We start from the raw sequence: 17,835 nt of genomic DNA, 5'->3' as shown, positions 1-17,835 counted from the left end.
CAGGTGAACCTCAGCAACCATAAATACGGAAAATATATATAATACATGTACTTAAATAACAATAGTTATTTAAATGTGTAGATAATAGAGTTTAAACACAATAATAAAAATATGAAAAAAAATTGAAAGTACTTGCTGTACTTTTGAGCAGCTGTTCGATGGCAGAAACTCATACACTTATATTTTGCAACGAATTCCTTCTTTAACCCAATCATTTTCTTCTTTCCTTACCCCCTTCTCACTAACTTTCTAGGGATCCATTATTTGCAAAAAAGCGATGAAATCCAAGTAGATTTTCAAGATTGCTTGTCAAACTGGTTACTTCTCTCAAGGTTTCTTCATTTTTCTGATGCTGAGGTTTTTGAGTTTTTCCTTGCCCTCATGTTGGTTTTAGATCAGGGGGTGGTGTAATGATAGTCTGTGGTCTGTGCAGCCCTTTGAGACTCCTTGTGATTAAGGGCGTCACAAATAAACATGACTTGACCTGTCTAATTGATGGGGCAAGAGTGGCCAAGATGTCTGTGATAGTGTTTTTTGTCTTTCTTGGATTTTTCGTTGCATTTGTTCAAATGCTCGAATGTTTTGGTCAAATAACAATTTTTTTTGATACGCAGTTTTTTTAGCATATTATCATTGTATCATAGCGTAACACAATTCGGTTTCTCTCATTCGGGATGTTTTGATGCCGCGAAGCACTGTCACAGTTGTATCGGTCCATATATAGTGTAAGTCTATGCTTCTGGCATGTTGCGTATGAGCACAACATGTTGCAGTAATAAAGCTCATTTTTAGACCAAACAATCATGGTAGAAGAGAAAAAGAGCGAAAGAAAAAAAAAGGTGAACTTGAGAGTGAAAAAGAAAGACTGAGTGACCAAAAGAGAAAAGACAGAAAGAGATAAAGAGATGTAAAAGGGGGAGAAAGAGACAGGGTGAAAAAGAAAGAATAAAAAAGGATGAGAGAAATAGAAAGCGATAGAAAGAGAGTTTTCCCTTAGAGATGAGGTGAGAAGCTCAGTCATCCGGGAGGGACTCTGTGTAGAGCGACTGCTCCTCCGCATTGAGAGGAGCCAGTTGAGGTGGCTCAGGCATCTGATAAGGATGCCTCCTGGACGCCTCCCTCGGGAGGTGTTCCGGGCATGTCCCACCGGCAGGAGGCCCCGGGGGCGACCCAGGAGACTATGTCTCTCGGCTGGCTTGGGAACGCCTCAGGATCCCGTCAGATGAGCTGTAGGAGGTGGCTGGGGATAGGGACGTCTGGGCTTCCCTTTTAAGGCTGCTGCCCCCGCGACCCGACCCCAGATAAGCGGAAGATAATGGATGGATAGATGGATGGAGAAAGAGACCGTGATCAAAAGAGAAAGTGAGAAAAAGGAAACAGAAAGATATCCAGCTCAGGTTGCTTTGCATGTGGCGCCTGGCTTTGGCGACATCAAGTGGACACATTTGAAAGTGTAGTTCATGTTTCTCTTGTGCTTTTCTTGCCATTGTCTCGGGGGCCGAATGAAAACCCTTAACGGGCCTGATCTGGCTTGCTGGCCACAGGTTTGACACCTGTTGACAAGCGTATGGATAAATCAATATAAAAACTAGAATGGCAGTGCCCCATTTGAGCGTCGCCCGCATTGAGTGGCATTTCCCATTTCCAAGTTCCCAAAGAGCATATTATATTTGGACTTATCATACGAAACAAGAGGAAAAGCAATCTATTTCATTTTTTGTGTAGCAATTTTTTTTATCCACAAAAAAATACATCAAATATGTAAATATGTTAAACATTACCATTATGAAAATAATCTAGAATATGCTTAAGAATCTGCCCGCTGTGTAGAGTTAAATGTGAAATTATTATTATGATTATTATTATTTTTTAATTTACTTATTTTCTCATTTTTTCCTCTGTACTTCAGCAGCACTTTCTGTTCCCTTGAAAGTTGTTAACTTTGTTTTATAATAAAACTGTCAACCAATACAAAGTTGAGACTTTTTATTTGTAAACAAGGCAATGTTAAAAAAAAATCTAAAATATTATTTTTCATAAAAACGTTCTTAGCGCCTTCTGTTGGACTAAAATGGTACCACATTTCTCAGAATGGTGTGCACTCTTATTTGCATTGATTTGACATACTCAGTGGATCATAAATCACATGATACAACAAATTGATGATCTAATGAGTTGCCAACGCTTTTAACAATTGGTTTGAGCAATGAGTTGTTGCAGCCCGAGTGGACCAACACACAAAATTCAACATACAAACATATATACATACTTAAATCCCAAACAAACACATTAACACCGCCCTTGGTTTGCTGGCAAGTGACAACAAAGAAATGCCAATTTGTGTTTTTGTGTTCGCAGGTAGTGGGCGAGTGGCGCTTCAGTCTGATCCATTGCGACATCCTGCTCACCTTGGACGTGATGATGTGCACTGCTAGCATCCTCAACTTATGCGCCATCAGCATTGACAGGTGCGATCGCAAACTCACATTTCCGTTTATGTAATGTAAGAATAATGATAATAATACATTGTATTTCGAAGCGCCTTTCAGGACACCCACGGTCGCTGTACTTATAGTAGGACACAACAATAAAGCAAGAGTAAAACAAGCTTATTCCGTTACAAGGATTATGATTGGAAGATAGAATAAATCTTGTACGTGAAAAGAGGCATTCTGATTGGACGATTTCTTTGGTTACATGGTGTGATATACACTGCTGGCCACTAGAGAGAACTCTAACCTAACAATAAACATCGAAGGCCGTATCCTTTTACCCAAATACACATTTAGCAGATCACAGACTTCCTTTGTCTAGCGGTTTCTAGGAGTGAGAAAAGCAAAATGATTTATGTAATAGGGTAGCATGAGGAGCCTTGGACACCACAGTAGTTCATTGTTTGATAAGCACCTGGAGGTTTTTTTTAACGATAAGCTAGCAGGAGGAGTAACCTTAGGAACCTGTTAGTGGCCTTTCAAGTTTTAGCTTTTTAATGAGAGACACATAGTTGTTGTCTGGTAACTTATTCTACTGACCTTGAAGCCTCTGAACACACCTAAAATGCATAAAACAACACACTTATTGAGTATACTATGAAAATATCAACGTATGAAGATATAATAGTACAAAAGTAAGAGTATAAAAGTATATAAAAGTATAGTGTAGAGTGTAAGAGTGTACAAATAAGAGTATAAAAGGCACAAGATGGCGGCTGCGCATAAATACATGCTTGCGGCTAGCTCTCCAGCTAATCTTCTATTTATTGCCGTTCTCTTGTCTTTTTTGCTTTCACTTTTGGACACATGTGTGGCCAAAAACACTTACAGTAGGGACGAACTTATTCGGTTGGGTGGGCGTCTAAATTTCGATTTTTCGGGCACTTTTTATACCGCCCATGATATACCGAGCGAACTTCAAAGAGACCCGGCATCCTTGTGGACAGCTATTCCTCTTAATAAACGACGCCGACGACGCCGTAAAGAAAGGAAACAGAAGCGTGGTTGCCGTGCAGGTAGATGTGTGAAGCGTGTGAAGTCCAAGCAGCAAGATGGACGCGAGGATGGACGCGAGGATGTAACTAATTCCACCATTCATTCCTCGCCGGACAACCGACGCTTTAAACTCAGCGCTCACGAGTGGCCACAACGCCGGGAGCTTTTGAAGATCTCGACAAAGACTACAAAGAGTTCAGCTAAGTCAAATGATTCAGCAAAGCTGAAATTTGGTCTGTTAAATATTAGATCGCTTGCTCCAAAAGCTTTACTTGTTGATAACATTATTCGTGATTATAAACTTAACTGTATGGGTCTTTGTGAAACGTGGTTACGCCCGGATGAGCACTTAGCGCTAAATTATGCCTCTCCCCCAGACTACGAGAGTAGTCATATAGCACGCACGCTGAAAAGAGGTGGTGGTGTTGCGCTAATCTCTGAAAAATCGCTCAAATTTAATACACGTACCTCTAATAATTACAAAACGTTTGAGGCTCTTGTGATGCGGTCCCCTCAATTGTCAATTGATGTAATAACTATCTATCGTGCACCTGGGCCATACACAACTTTCTTAGACGAATTTGCTGAACTTTTGTCTGAACTAGTAACCTATGCAGACAAAATTATAATTATGGGAGACTTTAACATTCATATGAACTCCCCACACAGTTCACTTACTATTGCGTTTAGTTCTCTAATTGATGCACTTGGTTTTACTCAACTGGTTGACTTGCCAACCCATAAAAATGGGAACACGCTAGACTTGATTCTGACTCGAGGAGTTTTAACCTCAAACATTATGGTTCTACCGTGTACTACTGTTATCTCTGATCATTATTTAGTGACATTTGAGGTGCTAACTAAATGTAGACTTAATAAAGCTGAGGGATTTAGCGGACGCAATATAAGCACTGGCACAGTTTCTGAGCTCTTTGAACTCCTTCCTGGAGCAGTTGCGTCCTTTCCTAAATACAATGGCTCGATTGACTCACTCATGAATGAGTTCAATACCACCCTGACTAGTGTGCTGGATTCAATAGCGCCCATAAAACTAAAATCACGTCCTAAAAGACGCACACCTTGGTTTACTGATGATACTAGAGCCCTTAAAAAAGAATGCAGGAAATGGGAGAGAAAATGGCGCGCTACCAAGCTTGAGGTTTTCCATCAAACCTGGTGTGACAGCTTGTTAAAGTATAAAGCGGCCCTTGCCTCTGCAAAATCGGCCTACCTTTCGAAGGTGATTGCGTCTCAAAAGAACAACCCCAAAGCCCTTTTTGACACTGTAGCATCGCTTACAAGGCAACAGGCTATCGCAGACAGTTCGACACACTCTGCTCAGGACTTAATGGTCTTCTTCACTAAGAAGATTCAATGCATACAGGAAGAAATTGCAAAAGATATTGTTAGTACCACACGTATTAAAGGACTGAAATTTACAGATGCACGACAGGGTGGCTGCCCTGGGAAAATGGCCGGTTTTAGTGAACTGTCACTTGATGATCTCAAACAAGTGGTGAATGCGGCCAAACCGACAACTTGCCAGTTCGACCCTCTCCCAGGATCACTTATTAAAAGTCTTTTTAGCGTCCTTGGGCCTTCAGTTCTAAATATTATAAATACATCACTCTCCTCAGGTGTAGTTCCAGCAGCTTTTAAGTCCGCCGTTATTAAACCCACACTGAAACGACCCAACCTTGATCCAGAAATATTAAGTAATTACAGACCTGTGTCAAACCTACCTTTCCTCTCTAAAGTACTCGAAAGAGTAGTGGCACAGCAGCTGAATGCTTTCATATCGGAGAATAACCTTTTTGAATCCATGCAATCAGGATTCAGGGCTAACCACTCTACTGAGACAGCTCTGATCAAGGTAACAAATGATCTCCTAATGTCAATGGATTCTGGCGCTTCATCACTTTTGCTGCTGCTGGATCTTAGTGCTGCTTTTGACACAGTGCGCCACAATATCCTACTAGAACGGTTGGAAAAATGGATTGGTCTCTCAGGAGCCGTCCTCTCGTGGTTCAAATCTTACCTCTCAGATAGGACGCACTGTGTTAAATATGGTGAAACGACATCTGAGCCCTTTAATGTTACCTGCGGTGTTCCGCAGGGTTCAGTGCTTGGCCCCCTACTTTTCAACATTTACATGCTTCCATTAGGTGATATTATTCGCAAGTACAATATCAGCTTCCACTGCTACGCAGACGACACTCAACTATATCTTCCGTTGGAGGAATCTTCCACACTAAACTGTGGAAATTTGGAGGCCTGTCTCACTGAGATAAAAGAGTGGATGTCACTCAATTTCTTGCGTCTTAACTCTGAAAAGACCGAAATGTTAGTCATTGGTCCTTCTAAATGCCGGGACTTATTCGCAAAAACTGCTGTGAACATTGACAAATGTCACATCACACAGAGTGACTCAGTTAAAAATTTAGGTGTCATATTTGACCCTGATCTATCCTTTGAGATGCATGTAAAGCAAATTACTAGAACTGCCTTCTTCCATCTTCGCAACATTGCTAAAATCCGTTCAATACTGTCTCAGTCTGATGCGGAAACAATAATTCATGCATTTGTTACCTCCCGTCTCGATTACTGCAATGCACTACTCTCCGGTCTCCCGAAGTCCAGAATCAAGTCTCTTCAGCTAGTTCAAAATGCCGCAGCGAGGCTTTTAACTAGGACAAAAAAGTACGATCACATAACACCGATTATGGCTAACCTGCATTGGCTCCCAGTTAGCCAAAGATGTGACTTCAAAGTTCTCTTAGTATTGTACAAAATCATACATGGACTTGCTCCCTCTTATCTTTCAGATCTGATCTGCCACTATGTCCCGGTCCGAAGCCTACGATCTGAGAGTGCTGGTCTTCTGATGATCCCGAGAGCAAAGAAGTCTTCTGCTGGTTCGAGAGCGTTCTCCATCCGGGCACCGGTGCTGTGGAATGCTCTTCCCCCTGAGATTCGATCTGCAACCTCAGTGGAAATGTTTAAATCTAAACTTAAAACTCACTTCTACTCCATTGCATACGAATAACCTACTCCTCTTGTCGGTTGAAAATAGTTTGTGTAATATAGTGTAACAATCTGTGAAGCCCTTTGAGACTCTTCGTGATTTAGGGCTATACAAATAAAAATGACTTGACTTGACTTGACATTTGGACCATAATTTCCCCTACAATGGCATTTTTACAATGTATAAAAAAAATAAACCTGTCATGTGTAAAGGAGGTTTCTCAATTTTTTGGGGGGTTGCATTTATATTTATGTATTAATGCAAAAAGGAAAAAATGGGGATTGAGATACATCTTTTTCCCACGACTGACATTTTTTTTTTTATTAAAAATAAAAATCTGAAAATAAATGATGTCATAAGAAAATTGATATTCAAAATAATTAAAATTATGCACAAGTTGAACCCTCCCCTAAAAAATATGTAACTTGTTTTACTCCATATTCTTTGCTGGATTTTTCTGCTAATGTTCTTGGTCTGTTTTCGCCTTCTTAATGACGACCTAAAAAACATTTTTAAACATGGAGGTAGGCTCCCCTGAAATTTAGATGTCATTGAATTATGAAATGTCATCGAAAAATCATTTTTGGCCGTCCAAATATATACCAAATTGTATTACCGTATTTTCTGCACTAAGGTGCACCGGATTATAAGGCGCACCCCTCAAAAATAGTCTTTTCATATATTTTCCATACCTAAGGTGCACTGGACTATAAGGCGCCACAGTGGGAACGTGAAAAAACTGTCAGATAGGTCAGTCAAACTTAACCCCTTAATGTTGAGAAGCAAATACGTGTAACAGACACGTCCAGACACGGTGTCTATACGATGTCACCAGTCATGCCACATATCATTGGAAAGCTTAAACTTGTGATTCGAGACCTGATGACCATTTCAAAATATACACATCACAAAAACATCAAGATCAGTCTGAAACAAGATACTGGGAAAATATAAAGCCGGGGTAGCTCACCAAAGTCGTCTTGCAGCCATCACGCTCAATAATTATACGCAACCATGGTCCTCTTACATCCGTGAGTGTTGTAAATCCAACCGTGTAAAATATTTACATACTCCAAAACACGCAATAATGCCGACAAATATCAGAACCCGTTCTAAAAAATAGACCTAATCACGAAATATCAATGTCTAAAATGTGATTAAATTGTGTACATCAATAAACAAAGAGTTTAACAAAAATGTATAAAAAAAAAACAAAAGAATCAAGGTAGCAGAGTTCTGAGAACTCTGACATAACACAGGACAGAGGTGCGCGTCGCAAAGGAGTCCAAATCGATTTCTACAGACTTAAACATGGCGGGAAAAGGAAGAAACCGTATACTTTTCATTGTGAATGGGAAAAAAAACATTATTTTTGTTAAATGTGAAAGATTGTGACTGCGGCAAATCGGTACAACGTGGAGCGCCACTTCAGCATTTGTCACAAAAGCTTCCATTATACTGTAATTACCTGCCCGGCAGCGCATCACAAAGAGAAAAAGCCTACGAGTTAAATGCAACTTTGGGCAAACAGCAGTCTTTTTTTACAAGCCCAAAAGATAAACTCTCGAAAAGCAACCGAAGCCTCTTTTAGAGCCACACAATTTTCGATAAAGAGGTAGAAGTCATTTTCAGACCGAGAGATTCTTAAAGAGACAAACACGCAAATGGCAAGGTCATTAGTGGCAACAGTTCAGTGCCATGGCATAGATGGAGTTAAAATATTGAAAAACTGTTAAAAATGTGTTACTAAGATTAAAATATTTTTGTTTTAATGGCTGCACATTCAGTGATTTGTAGAAAGGTAATATTTAATTGTATCTAATTCAAAGAGCGTTTGTTTTTGTCCCCTACATAATTTATCATATGTACAAACACGGTGATGAGTTCATGAAACTGAAACTGATAGTGTCTTGAAAAATTTAACGTGATTTCCTGCAAGATGTGGTGAAAGTTGTCATTTTTTAAACATTTTTTGTTTCTTTTTTAGCATTTGTAGTTGAAACAATTGGGAAGGTAATAAAAAGAATTAAAATAGCATTTTGAAGTGTATCTGTTTACTACCTTGTTGAATCATTCTGAATAACTATTAATCATTAAAAAACAGTTCTCACCTAAAATATCAGTGAGATCGAAAGTTAAATTGGTTAATTAAATTGAAATTATTGTACTGTGTATTGTACTCCGTGCCCTTGAAGTTGCTCTCGGCCTCAAAGAGGTTGGAGACCCCTGCTATAGACCAACCTGTGATTGACATTTCTTTCAGCCAATTGTAGGCTTTGTTTTACCCCGCTCTAGCCTATACCAGCCTGTGAATTCGAAAAAGGACCCCTTAAACTGACAGGGAGCAGTGCAGCTAAAATCAGGTGTAATGGGGCGGCAGTAGCTCAGTAGATAGGTGCTTGGGACTGAAGGGTTGCAGGTTTGATTCCCGGCTTCTCCAAGTTAAATGTCCATGTGTCGTTGGGCAAGACACTGACCCCTAAAGTCCCCAATATGCGGGTAGAAGCCATGTAAGGCTGACACTGCTCTCAATGTGTGAGTTTGTGTGTGAAGCACATTGTCAAGCGCTTTGGGAGGCCTTCAGTGACTTTAAAAGCGCTAAATGAATGCAGACCAAGAACAAAACCCGCTTCCTTTACCTCCCAATGACTTTAGCCAATAGTGACCGATTCAAATGATGATTGACGCATTGGTTAGGAAATGAAACGCCGGTATACATATCCCAGCATGCACCGCACACTACTTCTTGTCACGGTTGCCATGGCACACAATTGGTCCCTGCCGTGTGGTGACAGGTTCTGTCACGGTTGCCACGGCGCCCAATTGGCCCAGCCTATTGACACCAGCTGAAACGCATTGACAGATGTCCGCCGGACTGCTTAAACGCTGTCTTGTGAGTCGCCTGGTGTCAGAGCGTCTGCGTAACTCCTGCTAGACTCTGTTGGGATATGCCAAGTCCTGTGGATCTCCGTTTTTGCCTGAGTTTTGATCCTGTTTTATTTTCGGCCCGATCTGTTTGATTTTGACCATTGCCTGTGTTTTGATCCTGTTTTATTTTTGTCCCGATCTGTTTGATTTTGACCATTCCCTCGTTCTGATTTCAATCTACTTCCGCGACCATCGATTCCCGGATCGCGTGTGCGCGCATTTCTCCTCTCCCCAATAAACTGTGAGTAACGTTACGCGATTGGGTTCTCATTCCTGTTTCCTGTCCTGGTTCGTGACACTTCCACGGGGAAAAATCGAGTCAGCGGCTGCCTACTGTAGTTGCGAGACCTGTTGCGACTCAATATTGATTCAAGTTATATATATTTTTTTAATTATAACATACACAAATTAGTGCTACCTTTTCAAGTCACTCAAAAAGTGACTAGCTCTCAACTAGAAGATGTCACCAGGTGGTGTCCATCTGTCACTGGGCGTTTCGACCCTGAACCACAACGCTCTCAAGTTGACGGGCTGGCAGCGATCGCCAGACACTGCTCATCTTCTCCTGGTCCCCAGCTAAACTTCTCCCTCCTAATCCAGAGCCTACTTCCCCCATTAGGGTTGTGTGACAGGGGACTCTGTGGTCGAGGGCTGCGGCAGAAGTCTCCTGTACTGTGGGGTGCTTCCTGACTGGTGTCCTCGACACACCGTATTATAAGGCGCATGATTAGCCTTCCGAAAAAATGAAGTCTTCTAGGTGCACCTTATAGTGCGGAAAATACCGTAATAACGCATATGTGTGACGTAGCCTGGTTATACAATTAGAACTCATTCATAGCCAGTCAACTTGGATCTTTAACTGCAATAGACTTCTGTTGTAGCGAATGAGTGGAAAGATGATGAAATGTTTACATGTTTTGTTCTTTTTAAATAAAAATAAAAGTACTTTGTGTGTTTCTGCTGCAGGTACACGGCAGTGGCGATGCCATTGTTATATAACACGCGCTACAGCTCCAGACGGAGGGTGGCGCTAATGATCGCCGCCGTCTGGTTCCTCTCTTTCGCTATTTCCTGCCCGCTGCTCTTCGGACTTAACAACACTGGTAACTTGAATTTTTTTTTCACCTTATTTCCTTTTGCACGTCAGTCAAGATTGCATCACATTAACTAAAGTATGCACTTTATTAATATGCCACAATCAAACTCAGTGTTTTAGAGCTTAGGTACTTGAATCTACCCAAACGATATTCCAACAATCTTTAAAGCTGCTTTAAAGAGTTAAAGCCTTTACTTTTGAGTTGAATCTTAAACTCACTACCCTGGGTATTTAAGGGTACTCGAGCAGTATTCCAGCAATGAGTTAAAGCTGCTTCAAAGTGTTAAAGCTTTAAAGCAGCTTTAAATAGTTAAAAACTTAAGTTTTGAGTCAAAGGTTTAACTCACTACCTTGAGTACTTAAAGCTACTTAAGCAGTATTTCAGCAATGAGGTAAAGCATTAAAGGTGCATTAAATAAGCATTAAAGCTGGTTTAAAGAGTTAAAGCTTTAACTTTTAAGACCACTGAACAATATCAAGTTACAATTGGTCGGGTGGTTCATAAATAATTTGAAGTACAATGTTGTTACAATAGACTTCCGGGATATGACAATCTGGTCTGAAGTGGTGATCGCAAAGTGAAATCGTGTATCGCGGGGGATAGAAACCTCTTCTATTGCCGAGCTAATGAGTTAAAGCTTTAATTCAATACCTTGGGTAATAAAAGCTACTCAAACAATATTTGAACAATGCAGTTGAAGCTTTAAAGATGCTTAAACCCAATAGTCAACGCTTTAAATCTGCTTTAAAGTTTTAAAGATTTAACTTTTGAGCTAATGCTTTAACTCAATACCTTGAGTACTTAAAGCTACCTAGGAAGCATTTGAACTATTGAGTTAAAGCTTTAAAACTAACTTTTGATCGCGCTAAAGTATTTCAAGCTACAAATGGTAGGGCGGTTGATCATTTGAAGCATGACATTGTTACAGTAATACCCAGGATATGAAATTAATCTGTATTGATGTGAGGATCGTAAAGTGTGATTGGCATATAGCGGGGTATACAATCTATTGTGTAGCGAATGCGTTCAGAACCCCCCATACCCCAGATAAAAACATTAAAATACAAAACAGTGTATAGTTAGTACTACTCATGAGTTCTAATCAAGTCAAGTCATGTTTATTTGTGACACCATTAATCACAAAGAGTCTCAAAGGGCTGCACAGACCATAGATTGCTGCAAACCACAGACTATTATTACACCATCCCCTGATCTAAAACCCACATGAGGGCAAGGAAAAACTCAAAATTCACACCTAAATTTTTGACTGGGTGATATTACATTTGTCAATGTTCAGAGCAGGTTTTGATAACAAGTCACGGCATTTACAGTAGATGGACCAATAACTAGCATTTCGGTCTTTTCAGAGTTAAGGCGCAAGAAATTGAGTGACATCCATTCTTTTATCTCAGTGAGACAGGCTTCCAAATTTCAGTTAAGTGTGGCAGATTCCTCCATCGGAGGATATAGTTGAGTATCATCTGCGTAGCAATGGAAACCGATATTATACTTGCGAATAATATCACCAAATGGAAGCATGTAAATGCTGAAAAGAAGGGGGCCAAGTACTGAACCCTGCAGAACACCACAGGTAACACTAGAGGGCTCAGATGTCATTTCACCATATTTAACACAGTGCTTCCTATCTGAGAGGTAGGATCTGAACCATAAGAGGACGGTTCCTGAGAGACCAGTCCATTTTTCCAACCGTTCTAGTAAAATATTATGGTCCACAGTGTCAAAGGCAGCACTAAGGTCCATGGAGTGATGAAGCGCCGGAGTCCCTTGCCAGTAGAAGATTATTGGTTACCTTAATCAGGGCTGTCTCAGTCGAGTGGTTAGCCCTGAATCCTGTTTGCATAGATTCAAAAAGATTGTCCCCGGATATAAAATCATTCAGCTGCCGTGCCACAATTCTAAATAAGTATTTATGTAAAGGAGAAATAAAATTGTATTTATCTTTGGTTTGATGTGACTAAAGCTGGTATAGTGGAATTAGTGGGTGGATGCAAGTAAAATTGATTTTAATGATTGATAGGATCCTGGTTTCCTTGCTTTAATCGCTTCCTCATTTATTTTATAATAGTCTCAATCACCTATTGGTAATGTTTCTTTTCCTTATCTGCCTTCTTTGTATTTCTTGATAATCACCAGCTAAATTTCCATGGTTGTCATACTTTTTTTTCTCACTTCAAGCCTTGCGACCTACATTATAGTAAATATATACGGTAAAAAATACAATATTGTATCACCAATGCACAGTCTTTATGAGGCACACACATTTCTGAAGTAGGTGAATAAAAATACATTGTGGGCAGTAATTCAACCAAGAGCGTATAGGCCTTTTCATGACGCCGTGACGCAAACCAATAGTGGACTAGCATTATATGAGATGGTGACCAATCGTAAAATGGCATTTTAGAGACATAACTTGTCATATGCACGAACATTGCAAAGTTTGACATTTCTTCAAGATTCTAGGGCCCACAAAATAATTGGTTGTTGATGTCGTGTTGTGGCGAAAAACTGTAAGGAGAGTCTGAAAAAAAATCTTTTTCCACATCGCTAAGTGAAAGTGACGTAAGGCGGGGTCGCCATATCCCGGGGGTCCTCTGTACCCGCACTTTAAAATATATTTTGACGTGTCACAAATGTTACATTGTGCATGCGATGTGTGTTTTTCTTACCCTTCCAGCGGACCGCGAAGGCACCACGTGCAGCTTTGCCGACCCGGCCTTCGTGGTGTACTCTTCGGTGGCTTCCTTCTACGTTCCCTTCATTGTCACGTTGCTGGTGTACGCTCAGATTTGTGTGGTTTTGCGTAGGAGGGGAAGACGCACCGCGCCCCCCCGCAGGCACAGCAGCATCAGGGAGACGCACCAACACAGAAAGGTAGTGAGGGAAATAATAAGACTGTTGCCTCCACCAAGGAGCCTGTTTTAATAAATGCCTGTCAACCTCAGCCAATAGCTTCCAGTATTTATGGTTGCAATTACCCTCATTAAGCAATAATAAACCTAACAAACAACGTGGCACCTATTTTCTTACTGCAAGACGGACAATATAAAATTCCACGACAATCTTAGATACAGACGCTGCCCTAATTACGAACAAGAGTTGAAATTGTTCGTAAGTTGCTTCAGTGCTATATTTCATATGTTTAAGGTTTATATAAATATATTTAAGGCTTGTATGAGTAACCTGTATTGTTTTGTAGTAAAAATCAACATTTCATGAAATAATATGTTCTATAAATATAAATAAAGTTAAGTTTAACTTACTTTTGGAAGATGGGCTTCAAGAGTTCCTCCTGTTTATTTGTGATGCCCTTATCACAATGAGTCTCAAAGGGCTGCACAGACCATAGATTATTGCAAACTACAGACTATTATGACACCATCCCCCGATCTAAAACCTACATGAGGGCAAGGAAAAACTCAAAACCTCAACATGAGGTAAATGAAGAAACCTTGAAAAGGGACTGCAATTCCTGGATGTTGCATCAACAAACAATAAAAAAAAGTATCAAAAATAATGAAACAATATGAATAAATTAGTTTTACCTGGTTATATCAGTATCAGAAATTATTTTCCCCCCATTTTATTAACACTCCACTTATTGAAACATGAATATTTTGTTTGTTTGTTTGTTTGTACATGATTCAATTGTTTGTTTGTTTGTACATGATTCAAATTGAATCTTTTCTTCCGGCGCCGTCACGAATGGCAGCCACTCCAGCAGCTCCCGTGTTATTTTCGATTGTTCTCGATTGTTCTCAGCTCAGGGATGCTGCTGGAAATGTGAATTTCCCTTCGGGGATGAACAAAGTATCTATCTATCTATCTATCTATCTACAGTAATAATAAATTCAAAGTAAAATATAAAATAAAAAAAATAGAAAACAATAAAAAAGACAACCAAATATGCAATGGATGTTGCATTACCAAACAATACACAGGCATTGTCAATATGAAATATAAGTGTTTTTTAGCTATTTTAGTACTCCATACATACCATACAGTGTCCTCAAGTGGTCAAAAAATATAGAAAGTCCCTATAAAATGAGCAACATAGTCTGATGAGGGGAAAGAGTTTATTTTCAAAGTTTGGAATAAAGGTTTTATTTTTTGGTCTCACAGAAGCTGTACTTATTTATAAAGAGATAAGGAATGAAGGATTCCCCACTATTAAAAATAATACGTAAACATCCATCCACACCAACACGCCTTGTCTTAATTGATTGTCGGTTAATGGCATTGTAATAGCGGGAGAAAAAATTGACTTGATTACCCCGGTACTGAAAGAAGAACACAGTTATCTTGACACCGATATTCCCAACACTGTTCATAATATTACATGATAAATAGTAATATATGGATTAAACAACAAGAAAATTCTGAAGAGCCGTTTGGGAGCCAGGTCTTTTTAGTGAGCCGGGCTGAAAAAGACGGTTCTCTCAGAAATCCCATCCCTCCATTGGACCATTTCCTTCATCGGGGTTAAAAGTAAACTCCGGTCAAAGACGTCACTGCGGTGTTTCATATTTAGAGCTCATGCGCCAAGTCGCGGTTTTCCCCGCTACCCTCGCACACTTGAACAATTTGGCAACCGAGCACCAAAATGATCAAACATGTTTGATCCTTGGCGCCACTGGCGCTGAGCCGTCTTCTCCCCAAAAGGTCAGGACTAAAATGACAGTGGCTCAGGAGGTAGAGCGCTCGTCTTGGGATCAAGAGATCGCAGTTCGAATCCCAGCTCCTCTGTGTTACATGTCGAAGTGTCCTTGGGTAAGACACTGAACCCCTAATGCCCCCAATAAGCAGGTTAGCGCCGTATATGGCTGCACGGCCTCTATTGGGAAATGCGAAGCACACTGTAAAGCGCTTTGGGAAGTCTTGACTTGAAAAGCGCTATATAAATGCAGATCATTTCATTTCTTAAATTTGGTTGTTTAAATACAAATATGACATTTAAATTTACCCTGCGAAGAAAAAAATAGAAATTAAAAATAATAATAATAATACTAAATAAATACATAGGACAGCACGGCGGCGCAGTGGCTAGCGCGTGTGCGGCACAGTTCTGAGGTCGTGGGAACCTTCTGCAGGGGTTCAAATCCAGCTACCGGCATTACTGTGCGGGGTTTGTATGTTCTCCCCGTGCTTGCGTGGGTTTCCTCCGGGCACTCCGGTTTCCTCCCACATTCCAGAGATATGCGTTTCAGGTGGATTGGCCGGTCCAAATTGTCCCTAGGTGTGACTGAGCGAGTGAGTGGTCTGTCCCCGTGTACCCTGCGATTGGCTGGCAACCAGTTCAGGGTGTCCCCTGCCCACTGCCCGGAGATGGCTGGGATGGGCTCCAGCCCCCCCGCGACCCTAATAAGGATAAGCGGTACAGCTAATGTATATATATATATATATATATATATATATATGTAATGAGATTAGAGATGGCACTCTAGGGCAAAACATGTAATAAAGACTTTGAAAAGAAAATTATTGCCAGTTGCAATAGAAAAAAGGGTAAGAATGTAATAGTTTTAAAACATTTTAAAATGGATATCATATTTTCTGTCTTGTCAAAATTAAAAAAAATTATATATTAAGAAATGTTTAAATTTATTGATGCAGTTAGATGTAATCATTGTAATTGAAGATATTTTTTAATGGTTTACAGGACAATGTTGAGCTCATGTTAGCTAACCTTTGATGTTTTTCAGAATAAATGTACACAACCCGAGGATGTGAAACTATGTGCTCTGATTCTGAGACCTTCCTCCGTAGCCCCTCAACGCAAGCGAGTGGTGAGTTATTATTAGATGTAGGTTTTTTTGGAATATTTTAATCTAACATGGTGTCCAAACTACGGCCCAGGGGTTAGGGTTTATGTTTGGGGGGTAGGATTGGGGTCACCTAGCGCCAACCGCGCCTGACCCTGCAGGCGACCATTATTTCGGTGCTGGCGTCAGGTGTGCCCTGGAAGGTACTTTTGGGAGGAAAATCATGACGCCGAGGATTAGACATGTTTGTTCGTTTTGGTGCTCGGTCGCCAAATTCTTCAAGTGTGCAGGGGTAGCGAGGAAATCCGCGACATGACGCATGCGTTAAATGTGAAACACGTCTTTGGCTGGAGTTTACCTTTCTCCTCGAAGAAGTAAATAGTCTGTTGAAGAGGTAGGAATTCAGATTCTTTTTAGAGAACCGGCTTTTTCAGCTAGGCTCACTAAAATAAGCTAACGCTTTCGGGTCTTGTTATTTTGGTTGTTTAATCCATATGTTATAATTTATCATGGTCACGGTTGCCATGGCGCCCAATTGGCCCCGCCCGTGTGGCGCCAGCTGCGGCTCGTTGACAGATTGGCTTCCCTGCTATTTGAACCCAGTCCTGTCACTCTCCTTTTGTCAGTCCGTCTGCGAATATCCGTGTATACAAGGCAAGCCTTTTTCGACCCTGACTCCCGCCTTTCCCGTTTTTGCTCCCGTTTGTTTCCGGCTAAAACCTGTTTTGATCCTGACCACGTCTACTGTCCCGTCCCTGCTTACGACCCCTTTTTTGTTCCGGAATATGTCTACTCTCCCGTTCTGACTTACGTCTCCTTTCCGACCACGTCTTGCTCTTCCAGTCCCGGCTACCGACCAGTTTTTCCGTCCCTGACACCGCTATCGCTCTCTACGGAAGATCCACTTCCGTGTTCGGATCACAATCTGAGTACGAGAGCGACTTGCTTCCCGCGTCCAGCGAACACCAGTTCGTGGGCGCAGCCCTTCCTCTTTCCTTCAATAAAACTTGTGAGAAACTTAACGCAATTGGGTCCTGTTTCCCTCTGGTCCTGACAATTATATGTCCTTATGAATGTTTTCAGGGAGGAAAATAAAGCAAAAATTCACACTTAAACGGTAACACTGAAAAAACACAGGAAACATAAATTGAAATATGTATACATTTACAAAGGAAAAGATAAAGTACAAAACAAGTTTACCCTCTGACTTTAAACGGCACGGAATACATGAAAAGGAAATGCATTTTGACCAATCAAAAGAGAAAAATAGCGTCTCAAAGGGAACCGACTCCCTATTGGTGAATAGCTAGCTCCCACTTCCAAAAGATGGCTCATTGAGCCGTTTCATTCGCGAACAGTCCGAGTCTGTTGACTTGTTGTCACTAGTAAAAAAAGCGAACGTAGTGCTTTAAAGCGTTAACTTTCAAGTTAAAGCTTTAACTCAAAAGTGAGTATCAAAAATACTCGAGCAGCATTTCAGCAATTGGGTTAACACTCTAAAGCTGCTTTATCTTTAT

At 40.6% G+C, this 17,835-nt stretch overlaps 1 protein-coding gene across 1 annotated transcript in view; it reads left to right on the top strand.

Annotated features, from left to right (window-relative positions):
* Positions 1-17,835, top strand: part of drd2l (dopamine receptor D2 like) — a 40,561-nt gene that overhangs the window by 19,551 nt on the left and 3,175 nt on the right. The window contains exons 3-6 of the mRNA XM_088327011.1: positions 2,359-2,468; positions 10,408-10,544; positions 13,234-13,430; positions 16,259-16,342. Coding sequence (XP_088183137.1) covers positions 2,359-2,468; positions 10,408-10,544; positions 13,234-13,430; positions 16,259-16,342 — 528 coding nt within the window. The remainder of the gene's footprint in view (positions 1-2,358; positions 2,469-10,407; positions 10,545-13,233; positions 13,431-16,258; positions 16,343-17,835) is intronic.

Source organism: Urocampus carinirostris, chromosome 2, assembly GCF_059441175.1.
Source record: "Urocampus carinirostris isolate Australia breed hairy pipefish chromosome 2, RoL_Ucar_1.0, whole genome shotgun sequence".
NCBI lineage: Eukaryota > Metazoa > Chordata > Actinopteri > Syngnathiformes > Syngnathidae > Urocampus > Urocampus carinirostris.
The sequence above is the reverse complement of the archived record's forward strand: the minus strand, read 5'-3'. Positions and strand labels throughout refer to the sequence as shown.